This window comes from Salminus brasiliensis, chromosome 8 (genome assembly GCF_030463535.1).
Source record: "Salminus brasiliensis chromosome 8, fSalBra1.hap2, whole genome shotgun sequence".
Lineage (NCBI taxonomy): Eukaryota > Metazoa > Chordata > Actinopteri > Characiformes > Bryconidae > Salminus > Salminus brasiliensis.
In genome coordinates, this window is record NC_132885.1 from 140,974 (window position 1) to 160,656 (window position 19,683).

At 44.0% G+C, this 19,683-nt stretch overlaps 3 protein-coding genes across 3 annotated transcripts in view; 2 read left to right on the forward strand and 1 right to left on the reverse strand.

Annotated features, from left to right (window-relative positions):
• Positions 1-724: 724 nt before the first annotated feature.
• LOC140560792 (uncharacterized) lies at positions 725-3,687 on the reverse strand. The gene is made up of 6 exons (XM_072685338.1): positions 3,438-3,687; positions 2,546-2,657; positions 1,928-2,016; positions 1,294-1,428; positions 1,054-1,181; positions 725-971 (listed from the first exon to the last, which is right to left on the reverse strand). The coding sequence occupies exons 2-6, from the start codon at positions 2,573-2,575 to the stop codon at positions 883-885; spliced, it is 471 nt and encodes a 156-aa protein (XP_072541439.1). The 5' UTR covers positions 2,576-2,657; positions 3,438-3,687; the 3' UTR covers positions 725-882.
• Positions 3,688-7,971: 4,284 nt separating this feature from the next.
• Positions 7,972-12,737, forward strand: hce2l2 (high choriolytic enzyme 2-like 2). Its single transcript, XM_072684963.1, has 8 exons — positions 7,972-8,070; positions 8,159-8,210; positions 9,481-9,543; positions 9,642-9,791; positions 10,642-10,759; positions 12,029-12,207; positions 12,291-12,372; positions 12,608-12,737. Exons 1-8 carry the CDS (start codon positions 8,002-8,004, stop codon positions 12,735-12,737), a joined length of 843 nt encoding a protein of 280 aa, XP_072541064.1. The 5' UTR covers positions 7,972-8,001.
• Positions 12,738-14,097: 1,360 nt separating this feature from the next.
• Positions 14,098-19,683, forward strand: part of hce2l1 (high choriolytic enzyme 2-like 1) — an 11,221-nt gene continuing 5,635 nt past the window's right edge. The window contains exons 1-6 of the mRNA XM_072686068.1: positions 14,098-14,157; positions 14,744-14,795; positions 16,136-16,195; positions 16,479-16,631; positions 17,045-17,162; positions 17,930-18,108. Of these exons, the coding sequence (XP_072542169.1) occupies positions 14,098-14,157; positions 14,744-14,795; positions 16,136-16,195; positions 16,479-16,631; positions 17,045-17,162; positions 17,930-18,108 (622 nt within the window). The remainder of the gene's footprint in view (positions 14,158-14,743; positions 14,796-16,135; positions 16,196-16,478; positions 16,632-17,044; positions 17,163-17,929; positions 18,109-19,683) is intronic.

Genomic DNA, 19,683 nt, shown 5'->3' on the forward strand with positions numbered 1-19,683 from the left:
CATCATCTTGTATCAGCTCCACCTTAAACCATCATCCTGTATCAGCTCCATCTTAAATCATCATCCTGTATCAGCTCCACCTTAAATCAGCAGCTTCAGGATCATGCTGATGCTCCACTGTCTGGAACAGGGAGAACGGCGTCTCCGTCATTCCCACTCCGGGCCGGAGCGCTGCTGCTGCTACTGCACTATGGAGGTTTGGTGGTGGAGCTGCAGGAGGAGAACCTCTCTCCAGAACTGCTGTGTAACGCTGCAGAACCCATAGAGTCATATTAGTGTAAAATCCTGTAGTGTTACTCTACCACCTCCGCCCACATGCTGCTCCACCTTCAGATCAAGCTTCTGCAGCTCTCACACTGTCCACAAATGCATGTGCAGTTAGTCAGCTGCTGTAATCAGTGTTTGTAAATTCTCCTCAGATCAGCAATAAAATACAGTTTCTGTTCGAATCAGTTCAGATCAGGTTGTTTTTTTTCTTCTAGGGTTTTTGGGGACGTGATCCCCTCGGAATTTAGATCATTTTCTGTCCTTCGTCTCTGCGGTTGGTGCCGTTCACCTCCCTCTTTATCACTGTTGCTATTCCACAGAACCCCCCCCCCCCCCCACCCCCTTTTACACTCCAGGCCTGTAGGGGGAGCCCAGGAGCAGAAAATACCAACTCTCCCATTACCCAGCTTCACATATCACAGATTTCCTTTTCTTAATAAATAGAGTCTGGGTAAAGTTTGTGTACTGCTGTGGATTTATTCACCTACACACTCATCAACACGTGTACTTTACACAGGGGTGCACAAACTTTTGCACTATACTGTATATACAGTACACACACTGTCCAGCGGGGGTCTGTCCAGCGGGGGTCTGTGTGTTACTGGGGATCCGGGTTTATTTCCGTGCCGCTCGTTTCCTCGCTGCTCTGACCGCCGCCTGGTTCTGATCAGCGCTGGTCCGATCTTGCTCGGGAGGTTCAGGCCCTGTTTGGAGGCAGATGAGAGATGAACACAGATGAATACCCTGTAAACCACCCTGACTGAGACGCCTCATAAACAGCAGCACCTGTCTCAGGGTCCTGCAGAGCGGCCCTCAGGTCCCCACACCGCAGACTCAGACCAGTCTCCTCCTGCAGCACAGCGGACAGCTCCCTCTGCAGGTCGGTCAGAGAAACTGCATGCCACTGCGGGTTTCTGCGTCGGTCAGTGAAAGTCAGCGGCAGTTCTTCAGTAGTCTCTTATAGACTTGGTTATGTGGTAGTCTGACACTGTGGAACCCACTGTTATCTAGAACATGTGACTATACCTGCTGGTGAGTTGGTGGATCTGATTTTCCAGCTTCTGCTTTTCTTTCTTTACAGAATCCAGCTTCACCAGAGCGTCCATCAGACCTTCATCCATATAGAGCAGCAGCAGCATCCTGCGGTCCATCTCCTCACGACTACACACACACACACACACACACACTATACATTCAGTATACACACACACATAGTAAACACATATACACACACACACACTATACATTCAGTATACACACACATAGTAAACACATATACACACACACACACTATACATTCAAGATACACACATAGTAAACACATATACACACACACTATACATTCAAGATACACACATAGTAAACACATATACACACACACACACACTATACATTCAAGATACACACATAGTAAACACATATACACACACACATACTATACATTCAGTACACACACATAGTAAACATATACACACACATACTATACATTCAAGATACACACATAGTAAACACATATACACACACACACTATACATTCAGTATACACACACAGTAAACATATACACACACACACTCTCTCTCTCTCTCTCTCTCTCTCTCTCTCTCTCTCTCTCTGGTGCGGCTCATGGGCTGGTGAGGGGTTATCTGGGTGGATGTTTACTGCTGTTGGATCTGCAGGCTGATCTGCTCCCTCTCGTCCTTCACTCTCTGCAGCTCCTCCCTCCTGTCCTTCAGCTCCTTCAGCAAATCCTGCAGCAAACCGTTCACACAGAGACTGACCGCACACCCCCAGACTCCTTCAGAGGGATTAACCCAGCTTCTCTAAATGAAAATTAACAGACGGTTTCTCTGTACCAGCCCTCCTCAGAACCTGACCCCAACTTGACCACTCCTCTGTTGTTGGCTAGATTGTTCACCTGCTCTGTCCTGGTCATCAGAGTTGTGCTGGACTAGGAAGACCAGCTGGTCAAAGCAAACGTTCAACATATTCATCTACTGGTCACACTGGTTATGCGGGTAGATAAGCACCCCTGTGCTGGTCAGCGCTGACCAGTGTGAGCTGGCCTTCCTGTATTTCCAGCAGGGTGACTCAACATTAATGCTACATGGTTACAGTCAGATCTTAGCACGTTAGCTTTAGCATGTTACACATAGCTTTAGCACTTAGCACTGGTCTAAGAACCTGAGCTAGCCCAGTTCTGTACCCTTTAGCTGGGTTCTGCAGGTAATCTCCACTGCTTGAGAAAAGCAGAACCAGGTTCTTTAGACACGACTGTACCTGAACACTGCAGATGTTCAGGTTCTCCATTTCAGCTCCTGTGAAGAAAAGTCCAGCCCTGGATTTTGCTCCTGGGGTGGATTCTTACTTTCTGGACCTGGATTTACCAGCTCTGTAGAGAACCCAAATCACTGTTCACTTACTTCATCTTTAATTCATTCATCTTGTTCTTGTAACCTTTAAATAACATTTAAATAACCTTTAATTAACCATTAAATGACCTTTAAATAACCTTTAATTAACCATGAAATAACCTTTAAATAACCTTTAACTAACCTTTAATTAACATTTAAATAACCTTTAAATAACCATTAAATAACCTTTAAATAACCTTTAATTAACCATTAAATAACCTTTAAATAACCTTTAAATAACCATTAAATAACCTTTAACTAACCATTAAATAACCATTAATTAACCTTTAAATAACCATTAAATAACCTTTAACTAACCTTTAAATAATCTTTAACTAACCATTAAATAACCTTTAAAAAAACATTAAATAACCTTTAAATAACCTTTAATTAACCATTAAATAACCTTTAAAAAAACATTAAATAATCTTTAACTAACCATTAAATAACCTTTAAATAACCATTAATTAACCTTTAAATAATCTTTAACTAACCATTAAATAACCTTTTAATAACCATTAATTAACCTTTAAATAATCTTTAAAAAACCATTAAATAACCTTTAAATAACCTTTAATTAACCATTAAATAACCTTTAAAAAACCATTAAATAACCTTTAAATAACCTTTAAATAACCATTAAATAACCTTTAAAAAACCATTAAATAACCTTTAAATAACCTTTAAATAACCATTAAATAACCTTTAAATAATCTTTAAATAACCTTTAAATAACCTTTAAAAAACCATTAAATAACCTTTCCATTGACCTCAGTCCTCCTCTTTATGTGAACTGGGAGAAGCTGGTCTTGGGCTCTGGTTGCGTCAGTGGTTTTCTGACCAATCACAGTGGTGTGTTCCGCCCACAGCTTCAGCAGAACCATCCATTCAGGAGCGTCTCGGAACCGACAGCGAACCTGTCTGTCTCTCTGCTCACTGTTCAGACACTTACCTGTCCGTCACGTCACCTGTTCACCTGTCTCTTCGTCCGGTAATCCAACTGGCCGTGTTAGCTCTGGGTGGGCGTGGCCAAACTAACTCAAAGTACCCGGTACAACTCAGTGAAATGCTTTGATCACTTCCTACATCAAACACTAAGAGACGACATAAAGAGAATATCAAATAAAGATGAAAAAAGTCTTAAAATAACCCTAAAATAAAATGATCAGATTAGTAATATTAAATTGATCAGATTAATAATATTTAATTGATCAGATTTGTAATATTAAATTGATCGGATTAATAATATTTAATTGATCGGATTAGTAATATTAAATTGATCGGATTAATAATATTTAATTGATCAGATTTGTAATATTAAATTGATCGGATTAATAATATTTAATTGATCGGATTAGTAATATTAAATTGATCAGATTAATAATATTTAATTGATCAGATTTGTAATATTAAATTGATCGGATTAATAATATTTAATTGATCGGATTAGTAATATTAAATTGATCGGATTAATAATATTTAATTGATCGGATTAATAATATTAAATTGATCAGATTAATAATATTTAATTGATCAGATTTGTAATATTAAATTGATCAGATTAATAATATTTAATTGATCGGATTAGTAATATTAAATTGATCAGATTAATAATATTTAATTGATCGGATTTGTAATATTAAATTGATCCGATTAATAATATTTAATTGATCTGATTAATAATATTTAATTGATCAGATTAATAATATTTAATTGATTGGATTAGTAATATTAAATTGATCAGATTAATAATATTAAATTGATCAGATTAGTAATATTTAATGGATCGGATTAGTAATATTAAATTGATCAGATTAATAATATTTAATGGATCGGATTAGTAACATTTAATTGATTGGATTAGTAATATTAAATTGATCATATTAATAATATTTAATTGATCGGATTAGTAATATTAAATAGATCGGATTAGTAATATTAAATTGATCAGATTAATAATATTTAATTGATCGGATTAGTAATATTAAATTGATCAGATTAATAATATTAAATTGATCAGATTAATAATATTAAATTGATCGGATTAGTAATATTAAATTGATCAGATTAATAATATTTAATTGATTGGATTAGTAATATTAAATTGATCGGATTAGTAATATTTAATTGATCAGATTAATAATATTTAATTGATCGGATTAGTAATATTAAATTGATCAGATTAGTAATATTAAATTGATCAGATTAATAATATTTAATTGATCAGATTAATAATATTTAACTGATCGGATTAGTAATATTTATTTGATCGGATTAGTAATAATAAACATCATTAAATGTCACTAATAAATTATATTTGTATGAATGTAAGAGTTTAAAGAAATGAAAAACTCTTCTATTAACAGAAGAGAGTAGAAACAGACTGAAGTCAATATCACATAAATAAACAATAAAGTCAAATCATCAATCAGCAGATTAAAAATCTACAGATGATCAGAGCCAGAAAAAACAGCCGTGCAAAGTGGAGCTTAAAGACTCCTAAAGTGACCTAAAGCTCAGATTCAGAGGTCTAGATTCAGTGTGAGGGTCTAGGTTCAGTGTGAGGGTCTAGGTTCAGTGTGAGGGTCTAGGTTCAGTGTTAGGGTCTAGGTTCAGTGTTAGGGTTTTGGGGCAGGTGTAGAGGTTTAGGTTCAGTGTTAGGGGTTTGGGGCAGGTGTAGAGGTTTAGGTTCAGTGTGAGGGTCTAGGTTCAGTGTTAGGGTTTTGGGGCAGGTGTAGAGGTTTAGGTTCAGTGTTAGAGTTTTGGGGCAGGTGTAGATGTCTAGGTTCAGTGTTAGGGTCTAGGTTCAGCGTTAGGGTTTTGGGGCAGGTGTAGAGGTTTAGGTTCAGTGTTAGGGGTTTGGGGCAGGTGTAGAGGTTTAGGTTCAGTGTGAGGGTTTAGGTTCAGTGTTAGGGTTTTGGGGCAGGTGTAGAGGTTTAGGTTCAGTGTTAGAGTTTTGGGGCAGGTGTAGAGGTTTAGGTTCAGTGTAAGGGTTTGGGGCAGGTGTAGATGTCTAGGTTCAGTGTTAGGGTCTAGGTTCAGCGTTAGGGTTTTGGGGCAGGTGTAGAGGTCTAGGTTCAGTGTTAGGGTCTAGGTTCAGTGTTAGGGTTTTGGGGCAGGTGTAGAGGTCTAGGTTCAGTGTGAGGGTCTAGGTTTCAGTGTGAGGGTCTAGGTTCAGTGTGAGGGTCTAGGTTCAGTGTGAGGGTCTAGGTTTCAGTGTGAGGTCTAGGTTTCAGTGTGAGGGTCTAGGTTCAGTGTGAGGGTCTAGGTTCAGTGTTAGGGTTTTGGGGCAGGTGTAGAGGTCTAGGTTCAGTGTTAGGGTCTAGGTTCAGTGTTAGGGTTTTGGGGCAGGTGTAGAGGTCTAGGTTTCAGTGTGAGGGTCTAGGTTCAGTGTTAGGGTTTTGGGGCAGGTGTAGAGGTTTAGGTTCAGTGTGAGGGTCTAGGTTCAGTGTTAGGGTTTTGGGGCAGGTGTAGAGGTTTAGGTTCAGTGTTAGGGTTTTGGGGCAGGTGTAGAGGTCTAGGTTCAGTGTGAGGGTCTAGGTTCAGTGTGAGGGTCTAGGTTTCAGTGTGAGGGTCTAGGTTCAGTGTGAGGGTCTAGGTTTCAGTGTGAGGTCTAGGTTTCAGTGTGAGGGTCTAGGTTCAGTGTGAGGGTCTAGGTTCAGTGTTAGGGTTTTGGGGCAGGTGTAGAGGTCTAGGTTCAGTGTTAGGGTCTAGGTTCAGTGTTAGGGTTTTGGGGCAGGTGTAGAGGTCTAGGTTTCAGTGTGAGGGTCTAGGTTCAGTGTTAGGGTCTAGGTTTCAGTGTGAGGTCTAGGTTCAGTGTGAGGGTCTAGGTTCAGTGTTAGGGTTTTGGGGCAGGTGTAGAGGTCTAGGTTCAGTGTTAGGGTCTAGGTTCAGTGTTAGGGTTTTGGGGCAGGTGTAGAGGTCTAGGTTTCAGTGTGAGGGTCTAGGTTCAGTGTGAGGGTCTAGGTTTCAGTGTGAGGGTCTAGATTTCAGTGTGAGGGTCTAGGTTCAGTGTGAGGGTCTAGGTTCAGTGTTAGGGGTTTGGGGCAGGTGTAGAGGTTTAGGTTCAGTGTGAGGGTCTAGGTTCAGTGTTAGGGTTTTGGGGCAGGTGTAGAGGTTTAGGTTCAGTGTTAGAGTTTTGGGGCAGGTGTAGAGGTTTAGGTTCAGTGTAAGGGTTTGGGGCAGGTGTAGAGGTCTAGGTTCAGTGTTAGGGTCTAGGTTCAGCGTTAGGGTTTTGGGGCAGGTGTAGAGGTCTAGGTTCAGTGTTAGGGTCTAGGTTCAGTGTTAGGGTTTTGGGGCAGGTGTAGAGGTCTAGGTTTCAGTTTGAGGGTCTAGGTTCAGTGTTAGGGTTTTGGGGCAGGTGTAGAGGTCTAGGTTCAGTGTGAGGGTCTAGGTTTCAGTGTGAGGGTCTAGGTTCAGTGTGAGGGTCTAGGTTTCAGTGTGAGGTCTAGGTTTCAGTGTGAGGGTCTAGGTTCAGTGTGAGGGTCTAGGTTCAGTGTTAGGGTTTTGGGGCAGGTGTAGAGGTCTAGGTTCAGTGTTAGGGTCTAGGTTCAGTGTTAGGGTTTTGGGGCAGGTGTAGAGGTCTAGGTTTCAGTGTGAGGGTCTAGGTTCAGTGTTAGGGTTTTGGGGCAGGTGTAGAGGTTTAGGTTCAGTGTGAGGGTCTAGGTTCAGTGTTAGGGTTTTGGGGCAGGTGTAGAGGTTTAGGTTCAGTGTTAGGGTTTTGGGGCAGGTGTAGAGGTCTAGGTTCAGTGTGAGGGTCTAGGTTTCAGTGTGAGGGTCTAGGTTTCAGTGTGAGGGTCTAGGTTCAGTGTGAGGGTCTAGGTTTTAGCGTGAGGGTCTAGGTTCAGTGTGAGGGTCTAGGTTTCAGTGTGAGGGTCTAGGTTTCAGTGTGAGGGTCTAGGTTCAGTGTGAGGGTCTAGGTTTCAGTGTGAGGGTCTAGGTTCAGTGTGAGGGTCTAGGTTTCAGTGTGAGGGTCTAGGTTCAGTGTGAGGGTCTAGGTTTCAGTGTGAGGGTCTAGGTTCAGTGTGAGGGTCTAGGTTTCAGTGTGAGGGTCTAGGTTCAGTGTGAGGGTCTAGGTTCAGTGTGAGGGTCTAGGTTCAGTGTGAGGGTCTAGGTTTCAGTGTGAGGGTCTAGGTTTCAGTGTGAGGGTCTAGGTTCAGTGTGAGGGTCTAGGTTCAGTGTGAGGGTAGGGCTGTAGGTGTCAGACAGTGAGGGTGTTAGTCAGCTCTCTGCGGGCTGGTGAAGGAGTTAATAAGCAGGTTGCTGGAGAAGGTTAAAAGGTTTGAGTTGAGCTCCAGCAGACAGTCGAGAACATCAGCCACCATGAGCCCAACAGCCTTCGCCATCCTCCTCTTCCTCACGCTCCTGCAGGGGTTCACTCGGAGTGCTCAGGTAAGGGCATCTTTAAGCCAGTAGGCTCCACTAGTCCGCTGTTGTACGGTCTTCAGATGGTCTGTCTCTCTGTCTCTGCTGTGTGTAGAGCTCTGCTAAAGGTCACGCTGGAAGCCGACGCCTCCGGAGGAGTTACTCAGGTAGAGCTGCAGACTCTCCTCACACTGACTTTACCTCTCCGATTTTATACTCTGTAGAAACCTCCAGCTCTTCTCACTGTCCCCACTGTCCCCACTGTCCCCGCTCTTCCCACTGTCCCAACTGTCCCCGCTCTTCCCACTGTCCCCACTGTTCTCACTGTCCCTGCTCTTCCCACTGTGCCCACTGTTCTCACTGTCCCCGCTCTTCCCACTGTGCCCACTGTTCTCACTGTCCCCGCTCTTCTCACTGTCCCCACTGTCCCTGCTCTTCCCACTGTGCCCACTGTTCTCACTGTCCCCGCTCTTCTCACTGTCCCCACTGTTCTCACTGTCCCCGCTCTTCCCACTGTCCCCACTGTTCTCACTGTCCCCGCTCTTCCCACTGTCCCCGCTCTTCCCACTGTCCCCACTGTTCTCACTGTCCCCGCTCTTCCCACTGTCCCCACTGTTCTCACTGTCCCCGCTCTTCCCACTGTCCCCACTGTTCTCACTGTCCCCGCTCTTCCCACTGTGCCCACTGTTCTCACTGTCCCCGCTCTTCCCACTGTCCCCGCTCTTACAACTGTCCCCACTGTTCTCACTGTCCCAACTGTCCCCGCTCTTCCAACTGTCCCCACTCTTCCCAGTGTTCCTAATATTCATTGTTAAATTTAATCATCTCTATTGTTTTAAAGGTCATACTCTGTTTATAACAGCACATATCGAAAATATACGTGTGTGTGTGTGTGTGTGTGTGTGTGTGTGTGTGTGTTTGTTTAGATATGTGGTAATATTTTTGAATTTGCAATATATATATATACACACATGAAGTCACTACTGATATATCAGTCAGTATATATATGTATGTCTGTTACAGCGTTGTGTGTGTGTGTGTGTGTGTGTGTGTATAAATATATTTTTAGGATTTAAGAATTGAACCCACTCTGATTTCTGTCCAGTGGTGGTGAATGAAACCAGGCAGTGTCTTTTATTAGAGCTTCAGACATCTGCTTCCCTTCACCTCCACTGTAGAAAAACTCTGACTGGGGGAGCTTATCTAGAACCTCCACTGTAGAACAACTCTGACTGGGGGAGCTTATCTAGAACCTCCACTGTAGAACAACTCTGACTGGGGGAGCTTATCTAGAACTGAGTGTTTCACACCAAACTCCCTCAAAACCCAACAAACCCCTCAACCTCCGCCAGACCCCCCACTCTGACTGATTGTTTAATTATGTAGAGAACAGTGTGATTCCACTTTACAGGTTCTACAGTGTGGTTTGTGTTCTAGATTATATGGAACAGAACGGAGGAACTCCGATGGACACCATTATAGCAGTTAATGACTATCAGGGTGCGTCCAGTTTAGACTTAAATTGATTTTATTTAGATATGCTGTAAATTGGATTACATTAGAACACTGTGTGTGTGTGTGTGTGTGTGTGTGTTTAGGTGTGCGTGCAGTGGATGGGGTCAGTATCAGGGAGGGGGATATTGCAGTGTCCCGGCGTTCTGAGAGGAGCTGTTTTGCACGGAGCTGTCTGTGGACTAAATCAGTGGACGGTCATGTTTATATAGCGTACACTCTCTCTCCCCTCTACAGTGAGTACCCGCCATCACGCCCAAATCACACCCACCATCACATCTGCCATCTCATCATACATCACACCCACCATCACGCCCGCCATCACGTCCGCCATCACACCCACCATCACATCTGCCATCTCATCATACATCACACCCGCCATCTCATCATACATCACACCCGCCATCACACCCACCATCTCATCATACATCACACCCACCATCACACCCGCCATCTCATCATACATCACACCCACCATCACACCCGCCATCACATCATACATCACACCCACCATCACACCCACCATCACACCTGCCATCTCATCATACATCACACCCACATCACCCCCACCATCACACCCACCATCACACCCGCCATCACGCCCGCCATCACGCCCGCCATCACATCTGCCATCTCATCATACATCACACCCACCATCACACCCGCCATCACACCCACCATCACATCTGCCATCTCATCATACATCACACCCGCCATCACCCCCACCATCATACCCACCATCACACCCGCCATCACGCCCGCCATCACACCCGCCATCACACCCACCATCACGCCCGCCATCACACCCACCATCACATCCGCCATCACACCCACCATCTCATCATACATCACACCTGCCATCACACTCGCCATTACACCCACCATCACACCCGCCATCACACCCGCCATCACGCCCGCCATCACACCCGCCATCACACCCACCATCACGCCCGCCATCACATCTGCCATCTCATCATACATCACACCCGCCATCACATCCACCATCACACCCCACATCATACAAGCCCCAGGAGGAGTGCAGTGCAGGTGCGCAGTGGTAAGCGAGGTGTCTGTGTGTGTGTGCAGGTGAGGAGGATGAAAGGAAGATAAAGCGAGGGATGGAGCTGATAGAGAGAGGGACATGTGTGCGATTTGTGCCCAGAACACACCAGAGAGACCACCTGGATATCCAGCCCAGATCAGGGTGAGAGGAACCGTACTGGGTTCCACTATTCATTTAGAACTACAGACTCTCACACCAGATCTACAGACTTTCACATCAGATCTACAGACTCTCACACCAAATCTACAGACTCTCACATCAGATCTACATACTCTCAGACCAAATCTACAGACTCTCACATCAGATCTACATACTCTCACACCAGATCTACAGACTCTCACACCAAATCTACAGACTCTCACATCAGATCTACATACTCTCACACCAAATCTACAGACTCTCACATCAGATCTACATACTCTCACACCAAATCTACAGACTCTCACATCAGATCTACAGACTCTCAGACCAAATCTACAGACTCTCACACCAGATCTACAGACTCTCACATCAGATCTACATACTCTCACACCAAATCTACAGACTCTCACATCAGATCTACATACTCTCACACCAAATCTACAGACTCTCACATCAGATCTACATACTCTCACACCAAATCTACAGACTCTCACATCAGATCTACATACTCTCACACCAAATCTACAGACTCTCACACCAGATCTACAGACTCTCACATCAGATCTACAGACTCTCACACCAAATCTACAGACTCTCACATCAGATCTACATACTCTCACACCAAATCTACAGACTCTCACATCAGATCTACATACTCTCACACCAAATCTACAGACTCTCACACCAGATCTACAGACTCTCACATCAGATCTACAGACTCTCACACCAAATCTACAGACTCTCACATCAGATCTACATACTCTCACACCAAATCTACAGACTCTCACACCAAATCTACAGACTCTCACACCAGATCTACAGACTCTCACACCAAATCTACAGACTCTCACATCAGATCTACATACTCTCACACCAAATCTACAGACTCTCACACCAGATCTACAGACTCTCACATCAGATCTACATACTCTCACATCAGATCTACATACTCTCACACCAAATCTACAGACTCTCACACCAAATCTACAGACTCTCACATCAGATCTACATACTCTCACACCAAATCTACAGACTCTCACATCAGATCTACAGACTCTCACACCAAATCTACAGACTCTCACATCAGATCTACAGACTCTCACATCAGATCTACATACTCTCACACCAAATCTACAGACTCTCACACCAAATCTACAGACTGTCACACCAGATCTACAGACTCTCACACTGTAATCATGTAAACACGGTTTTAAATTAATTAATTAATTAATTAATTAATTAATTCGTTTATTTATTTATTTACGGTAGGTGCTGGTCGTATTTGGGTGCAAATGGAGGCCGGCAGGTTCTCTCTCTGCAGACCCCGGACTGTGTCAGTTCTACAGTGGTGTCTCACCAGCTGATGCATGCTATGGGATTCCTACACGAGCAGTCTCGCTCTGACCGGGACAAATATGTCACTGTCCTTTGGTCAAACATCTGGAAAGGTAGAGCAGCTGTTCCTGTCTGAGAGGAGGAGGAAAGCAGGTCTGCAGATCGGCGCTCAGTGAACTTCTCTTTATCGTTACAGATCGATCCAGGAACTTCGCCAAATTCAGAGCAAACAACCTGGACATGCCCTACGACTACAACTCCATCATGCACTTCGGAAAGTATGTTCTTTAAAGCCAAGGTTCACCCAGTTTACTAATTGTATTTGCTAATTGGCGGGGTATAAGCTTCCATTACCTGTTACATTAGCCTCGTAGCTCCAGTGCTAAGGATATTCGGGATGAGGGAATTTTCTGTTTTGCTGAATTGTGTCTTTAATGCTGGCGAACCGTACAGGTGTACAGGTGTACAGGTGAGTTCAGGTAAACAGGGGCATTATTGTGCTGGTGTTTGCAGGTATGCTTACTCTGAGGATGGAAATCCCACCATTGTGCAGAAGCGAAACTGGAGTGGGAAATTGGGGCAGGCGCTCGGTCCCAGTGAACTGGACATCATGAAGATTAATCAACTCTACCAGTGTAATTAAAAGCAGTAGAAATCTCAGTGGAGACTAAACGACCCGGTCAGAACGACCAGGACACAATGACCCGGACAGAACAATGTGATGTAATCATGTAGTGTGATGCAATAATGTAGTGTGATGTCATAATGTAGTGTGATGTCATAATGTAGTGTGATGTAATCATGTCGTGTGATGTCATAATGTAGTGTGATGCAATCATGTCGTGTGATGTCATAATGTAGTGTGATGCAATCATGTCGTGTGATGTCATAATGTAGTGTGATGTAATCATGTCGTGTGATGTCATAATGTAGTGTGATGTCATAATGTAGTGTGATGTAATCATGTAGTGTGATGTCATAATGTAGTGTGATGTAATCATGTAGTGTGATGTCATATCTGAGTAAATATAAGGGCCATTCATTTCAGCGCTCTGTTGTTTGACTGGAACTGAATCTTCACTCTTAGACTCTTCTTTTCACAGAATTGTATTTATGTAAAATTAAATTATGAATAACATTTTTGGATGTTTTCGTCTTTTATGTTAGTCAATGATCATGCGATTGATAGCTAACCCATCATTAGCAGTTAGCAAAACACATTTGCATAATTTTCTCTAATTATGTACTTTAATATACATTTTTCATTAAAGGTGGTGCCCCTCCACCCCACCCCACCCCACCCCACCCCCCACTACAACCAAAAAAATCAATGAACAAAATGAGCATGAGCTTCATGTCATCAGCTTCTGTTGGATATGAATGAAAAAATGATTGTTTACTAATGTTTACTAAACAGACACTTATGAAATGGTGCTAGAGGTTTTTATCAACATGTATATGCTTTTCTTTTTTATTGACAAAAATGATATTAATAATAATAATAATAACAACAAAGACAGTCTCCCCATAGGACAGCGTGCTCAAAGCAGCTGCTACTCACACTCCCCAACATCCTTTAAGCTACTGGTGATCCCACCACCGCTCCTTATGATGACACCACAGTCTGAAGTGTCCTAGCAGGGGTGAACAGTAGAGAGCAGGTGCTGGCAGTGCAGAAGGGTACATTAGCTGGGGTTAGCATTGTGCTGATGTTAGCGTTGAGTCAGACCTGCAGGCTCAGCTGCAGTGTTTGCTGTAAACATGCTGATGGAGGGCGGCCGCTGGCTGACTGGAGGGTATGTAGTAATTGTGAGAACCGTTCCCCTAAATTAAGGATTTGTTCTAATATCCTGTACCGAGTTGACACGCCCGTCACACACATGTCCAGCGCAGGCCGAGTGGGCGGGGCTCGGGTGTGAGTGTGTTTATAAGGGGTGTGACTGAAGGCAGTGTGTGTGCAGTGTGTGTACAGTGTGTGTACAGTGTGTAGTGTGAGCAGCAGAATGCTGTCTGTGGGGATTGTGTTGGGGATGGTGCTGCAGGCCTGGACGCTCCCTCTGCAGGTCAGACACAGCGCTTCATTAACCCCTTCATTAACAGCTATGAAATGAATATCTGATATATCGGAATATCTGATCCCATGTTTTATTCATTTATTCAGTCAGATTAACAAAACGTATATGTTCCACTGTTTTCTTAATCATTTACATGAACTGCATTTATCAGACTCTCTTCTAATAAGAACAATACTTATGTGAACTGGATTATTAGAAAATGTATGTTTATTAAATTAAATTAATAAACATTAAACTCCCTCTGCAGGGCACAGATTACACTTACACTATTATTTTAATACTGCTGTTGTAATTGTTGCTGTTCTTTTTATTGTTGTTGTGATTGTTGTTGTTGTGATCATTGTTGTTGTTGTTGTGGATGTTGTTGTTGTGATTGTTGTTGTAGTAGTGATTGTTGTTGTTGTGATTGTTGTTGTAGTGATTGTGGTTGTTGTGATTGTTGTTGTTGTAGTGATTGTTGTTGTTGTTGTGATTGTTGTTGTAGTGATTGTTGTTGTTGTGATTGTTGTTGTGGATGTTAGACGGTTGAGAGTTAACAGATCTGACAGTTTGGTTCTGTTCCTGTCTTCTATAGAACTCCTCTGTGGTGTCGGAGGTGAGGATGAGGAGCAGGCGAGGGTATTCAGGTAAAGCTGGGTTATAGAGGAGGGCGAGGGTGGTTTAGGGTTATAGAGGAGAGCGAGGGTAATTTAGGGTTATAGAGGAGAGCGAGGGTGGTTTAGGGTTATAGAGGAGGGCGAGGGTAATTTAGGGTTATAGAGGAGAGCGAGGGTATTCAGGTAAAGCAGGGTCATAGAGGAGGGCGAGGGTAATTTAGGGTTATAGAGGAGAGCGAGGGTGGTTTAGGGTTACAGAGGAGGGCGAGGGTAATTTAGGGTTATAGAGGAGAGCGAGGGTGGTTTAGGGTTATAGAGGAAAGCGAGGGTGGTTTAGGGTTATAGAGGAGAGCGAGGGTAATTTAGGGTTATAGAAGAGAGCGAGGGTGGTTTAGGGTTATAGAAGAGAGCGAGGGTGGTTTAGGGTTATAGAGGAGGGCGAGGGTGGTTTAGGGTTATAGAGGAGAGCGAGGGTAATTTAGGGTTATAGAGGAGAGCGAGGGTGGTTTAGGGTTATAGAGGAGGGCGAGGGTGGTTTAGGGTTATAGAGGAGGGCGAGGGTGGTTTAGGGTTATAGAGGAGAGCGAGGGTGGTTTAGGGTTATAGAGGAGAGCGAGGGTGGTTTAGGGTTATAGAGGAGGGCGAGGGTAATTTAGGGTTATAGAGGAGAGCAAGGGTGGTTTAGGGTTATAGAGGAGGGCGAGGGTAATTTAGGGTTATAGAGGAGAGCGAGGGTATTCAGGTAAAGCAGGGTCATAGAGGAGGGCGAGGGTAATTTAGGGTTATAGAGGAGAGCGAGGGTGGTTTAGGGTTATAGAAGAGAGCGAGGGTGGTTTAGGGTTATAGAAGAGAGCGAGGGTGGTTTAGGTTTATAGAGGAGGGCGAGGGTAATTTAGGGTTATAGAGGAGGGCGAGGGTGGTTTAGGGTTATAGAGGAGGGCGAGGGTGGTTTGGGGTTATAGAAGAGAGCGAGGGTGGTTTAGGGTTATAGAAGAGAGCGAGGGTGGTTTAGGGTTATAGAAGAGAGCGAGGGTGGTTTAGGGTTATAGAGGAGGGCGAGGGTAATTTAGGGTTATAGAGGAGGGCGAGGGTGGTTTAGGGTTATAGAAGAGAGCGAGGGTGGTTTAGGGTTATAGAGGAGAGCGAGGGTGGTTTAGGGTTATAGAGGAGAGCGAGGGTGGTTTAGGGTTATAGAGGAGGGCGAGGGTAATTTAGGGTTATAGAGGAGAGCGAGGGTGGTTTAGGGTTATAGAAGAGAGCGAGGGTGGTTTAGGGTTATAGAGGAGAGCGAGGGTGGTTTAGGGTTATAGAGGAGAGCGAGGGTGGATTAGAGATTTGATCTTAGATCTATTTCTGCTTCTGTTTCACAGAGGAGCTTCTGTCTCCAGACGAGATGAACCCGATGGACAGAATCCTTGAGGCCAACCGTTGTAAGTGACCAACACACACACATCCCGATACACTAACACACACCTGTACACATAAATGAGCTTCAACAGGCAATGCTCGCAGAGAGACGTTCAGTAATCATATCATACTCAAACATGAATGTGTTTCTGAGATTATGACAGATCCAGGTCAGATAGATGTGATTCTGAAGATGGACAACAGGGGGGGCCAGAACATAACCCGTGGATTAGTGGTAGCGTTGTACTGGTAGTGCATAACAGTGTGTGTGTGTGTGTGTGTGTGTGTGTGTGGTTCCTTTCTCAGATCTGACAGGGCTGACGGGGTATTCATTTAGAGAAGGGGATATAGCCTCCGCCGGACCCTGGAGCGCCATCACCTGTCCAGGACAGACTTGTTTGTGGCCAAAATCAGTAGATGGGTTTGTGTACATACCGTACACACTCTCTCTGCTCTATGGTCAGTCTCACACTGTACCACACACACACACACGCTGTGCTACACATTGCATTACACACACACACACACTGTTCTACAGTCTAACAGTGTACTTCGGGGGGGCACTGTGTCTGTCTGATACTGAGAGCAGAACCAGTGGAGGATAATCCACTCAGAAATGTACTCTGACTTAATTGTGCTGAAATGTCAGATCACTACAAACCCCGAATTACACAGATAATCATCAGAAAATAAAAGCAGTGTGTGTGTGTGTGGTGTATGTATGTGTGGTGTGTGTGTGTGTGTGTGTGTGTGTGTGTGTGTGTGTCCAAGTGAATAAGGTTTGCACAGGTACTATTAGGCTAAGGGGCCGAGCGCTTGGCCCTAGTTGCACAAATGGTGGCTTTAATGACCCTCTCACGCCCTCCCTGCAGACACCATGGACAGGATCACTGTAGAGATGGGAATGCTGGACATCTCCTCCAGAACCTGTGTGAAGTTTGTTCCACGCACACATCAAGCTAACTTCCTGGACATCCAGCCCAAATTTGGGTGAGTGTAACACAGCTGGGGCTCTGAAACCAAACTCCACGATAGGGAATGGTCAGGAGCAGCCCGAGTTGAGAGGCGCTGGGCAGGCGTAGGGATACTCACTGTCAGAGTTTCTCCTGGTCCTTCACTGATCTGCTGGGCCACTTCTGTGCTCATGTGGGCGAAGGAATGGTCTGTCTGATCTGATCTGACCATATTATAATTCCTAGACATATTTTCTAACTCCAAGCTGGATAAACCTGAAAGCTTAACGGGTTTAAGTGTAATGAGGGAGGGTGTGGCCTTAAGAGGTCAATATCCTATATCAAGGTGTGCACAATTACTAGGCAGCTTTTTTAGGCAAAATGGACCAACAAAGAGATTGAACTGACTTTGAAAAGTCAAAAATGACCTAAAGTCTCTCAGAGGGATGCGAGATATTGGGCCGTGATCACAGAACCATCAAACGTTTTGTTGCAAATAGTCAACAGGGTCGCAAGAAACGTGGAGGATTTGAGGAGAATCAAGCGTGAAGCTTCCAGGAACCCATTATCCCATTAGCCGCCTCCTGTTGGTGGCAACCAGGGCACAACCAAGTGGGAGTAGACCAGAGGAAGAGCCCGGACCTGCCGAAAGATCCCCCAGCTTAAGCTGGTAGACGTTTCTACGGACCTGCATGTCTAGGATTCTGTGCTCGCCGTATTGTCCCTTCAGCCCTGAACTGGATCAAAAGAAGAATAATGAATAAATAAAAGCAGTGTGTGTGTGTGTGTGTGTGTGTATTCCAGCTGCTGGTCATTCCTGGGGATGGTGGGTGGGACTCAGGCCCTCTCTCTGCAGACCCCCGGTTGTATGTGGTCCGGTGTGGCAGCTCATGAGCTCATGCATGCTTTGGGCTTTGTCCATGAACAGTCCCGATCTGACCGCGACCGCTACGTCACCATCTTGTGGGACAACATACTCGAGGGTAAATCACACACTCTATTACACACTAGTACAGACTCCACCTCCACGCTATTACACACTCTATTACCACCTTATTATCATACACACCAGTCAAGGTGAATACGTCTACAAACTGGAACTGTGGTGTATGTGTGTGTGTGTGTGTGTGTGTAGATGTTAATCAGTGGTGTGTATGTGTAGATGTTAATCAGTGGTGTGTGTGTGTGTGTGTGTGTGTGTGTAGATGTTAATCAGTGGTGTGTATGTGTAGATGTTAATCAGTGGTGTGTGTGTGTGTGTGTGTGTGTAGATGTTAATCAGTGGTGTGTGTGTAGATGTTAATCAGTGGTGTGTGTGTGTAGATGTTAATCAGTGGTGTATGTGTGTGTAGATGTTAATTAGTGGTGTGTGTGTAGATGTTAATCAGTGGTGTGTGTGTGTGTGTAGATGTTAATTAGTGGTGTGTGTGTGTAGATGTTAATCAGTGGTGTGTGTGTGTGTGTGTGTGTGTGTGTGTGTAGATGTTAATCAGTGGTGTGTGTGTGTAGATGTTAATCAGTGGTGTGTGTGTAGATGTTAATCAGTGGTGTGTGTGTGTGTGTGTGTGTGTGTAGATGTTAATCAGTGGTGTGTGTAGATGTTAATCAGTGGTGTGTATGCGTGTGTGTGTGTGTGTGTAGATGTTAATCAGTGGTGTGTGTGTGTAGATGTTAATCAGTGGTGTGTGTGTGTGTAGATGTTAATCAGTAGTGTGTGTGTGTAGATGTTAATCAGTGGTGTGTGTGTGTAGATGTTAATTAGTGGTGTGTGTGTGTAGATGTTAATCAGTGGTGTGTGTGTAGATGTTAATCAGTGGTGTGTGTGTGTAGATGTTAATCAGTGGTGTGTGTGTGTGTGTGTGTAGATGTTAATCAGTGGTGTGTGTGTGTAGATGTTAATCAGTGGTGTGTGTGTGTGTAGATGTTAATCAGTGGTGTGTGTGTAGATGTTAATCAGTGGTGTGTGTGTGTGTGTGTAGATGTTAATCAGTAGTGTGTGTGTGTGTAGATGTTAATCAGTGGTGTGTGTGTAGATGTTAATCAGTGGTGTGTGTGTGTGTGTAGATGTTAATCAGTAGTGTGTGTGTGTAGATGTTAATCAGTGGTGTGTGTGTAGATGTTAATCAGTGGTGTGTGTGTGTAGATGTTAATCAGTGGTGTGTGTGTGTAGATGTTAATCAGTAGTGTGTGTGTGTAGATGTTAATCAGTGGTGTGTGTGTAGATGTTAATTAGTGGTGTGTGTGTGTAGATGTTAATCAGTGGTGTGTGTGTGTGTGTGTGTGTGTGTGTAGATGTTAATCAGTGGTGTGTGTGTGTAGATGTTAATCAGTGGTGTGTGTGTAGATGTTAATCAGTGGTGTGTGTGTGTGTGTGTGTGTAGATGTTAATCAGTGGTGTGTGTAGATGTTAATCAGTGGTGTGTGTGTGTAGATGTTAATCAGTGGTGTGTGTGTAGATGTTAATCAGTGGTGTGTGTGTGTGTGTGTGTGTAGATGTTAATCAGTGGTGTGTGTAGATGTTAATCAGTGGTGTGTATGCGTGTGTGTGTGTGTGTGTA

Coding starts and splice junctions, on each gene's coding strand:
- hce2l2 (XM_072684963.1), top strand. CDS start 8,002: ATGAGCCCAACAGCCTTCGCCATCCTCCTCTTCCTCACGCTCCTGCAG. Junction 9,544..9,641: donor AGCAGTTAATGACTATCAGG/GTGCGTCCAGTT, acceptor GTGTGTGTTTAG/GTGTGCGTGCAGTGGATGGG. Junction 12,208..12,290: donor TTGGTCAAACATCTGGAAAG/GTAGAGCAGCTG, acceptor TTATCGTTACAG/ATCGATCCAGGAACTTCGCC.
- LOC140560792 (XM_072685338.1), bottom strand. CDS start 2,575: ATGGAGAACCTGAACATCTGCAGTGTTCAG. Junction 1,429..1,927: donor AGCCTGCAGATCCAACAGCA/GTAAACATCCAC, acceptor GTGTGTGTGTAG/TCGTGAGGAGATGGACCGCA. Junction 972..1,053: donor TCTGCAGGACCCTGAGACAG/GTGCTGCTGTTT, acceptor GCCTCCAAACAG/GGCCTGAACCTCCCGAGCAA.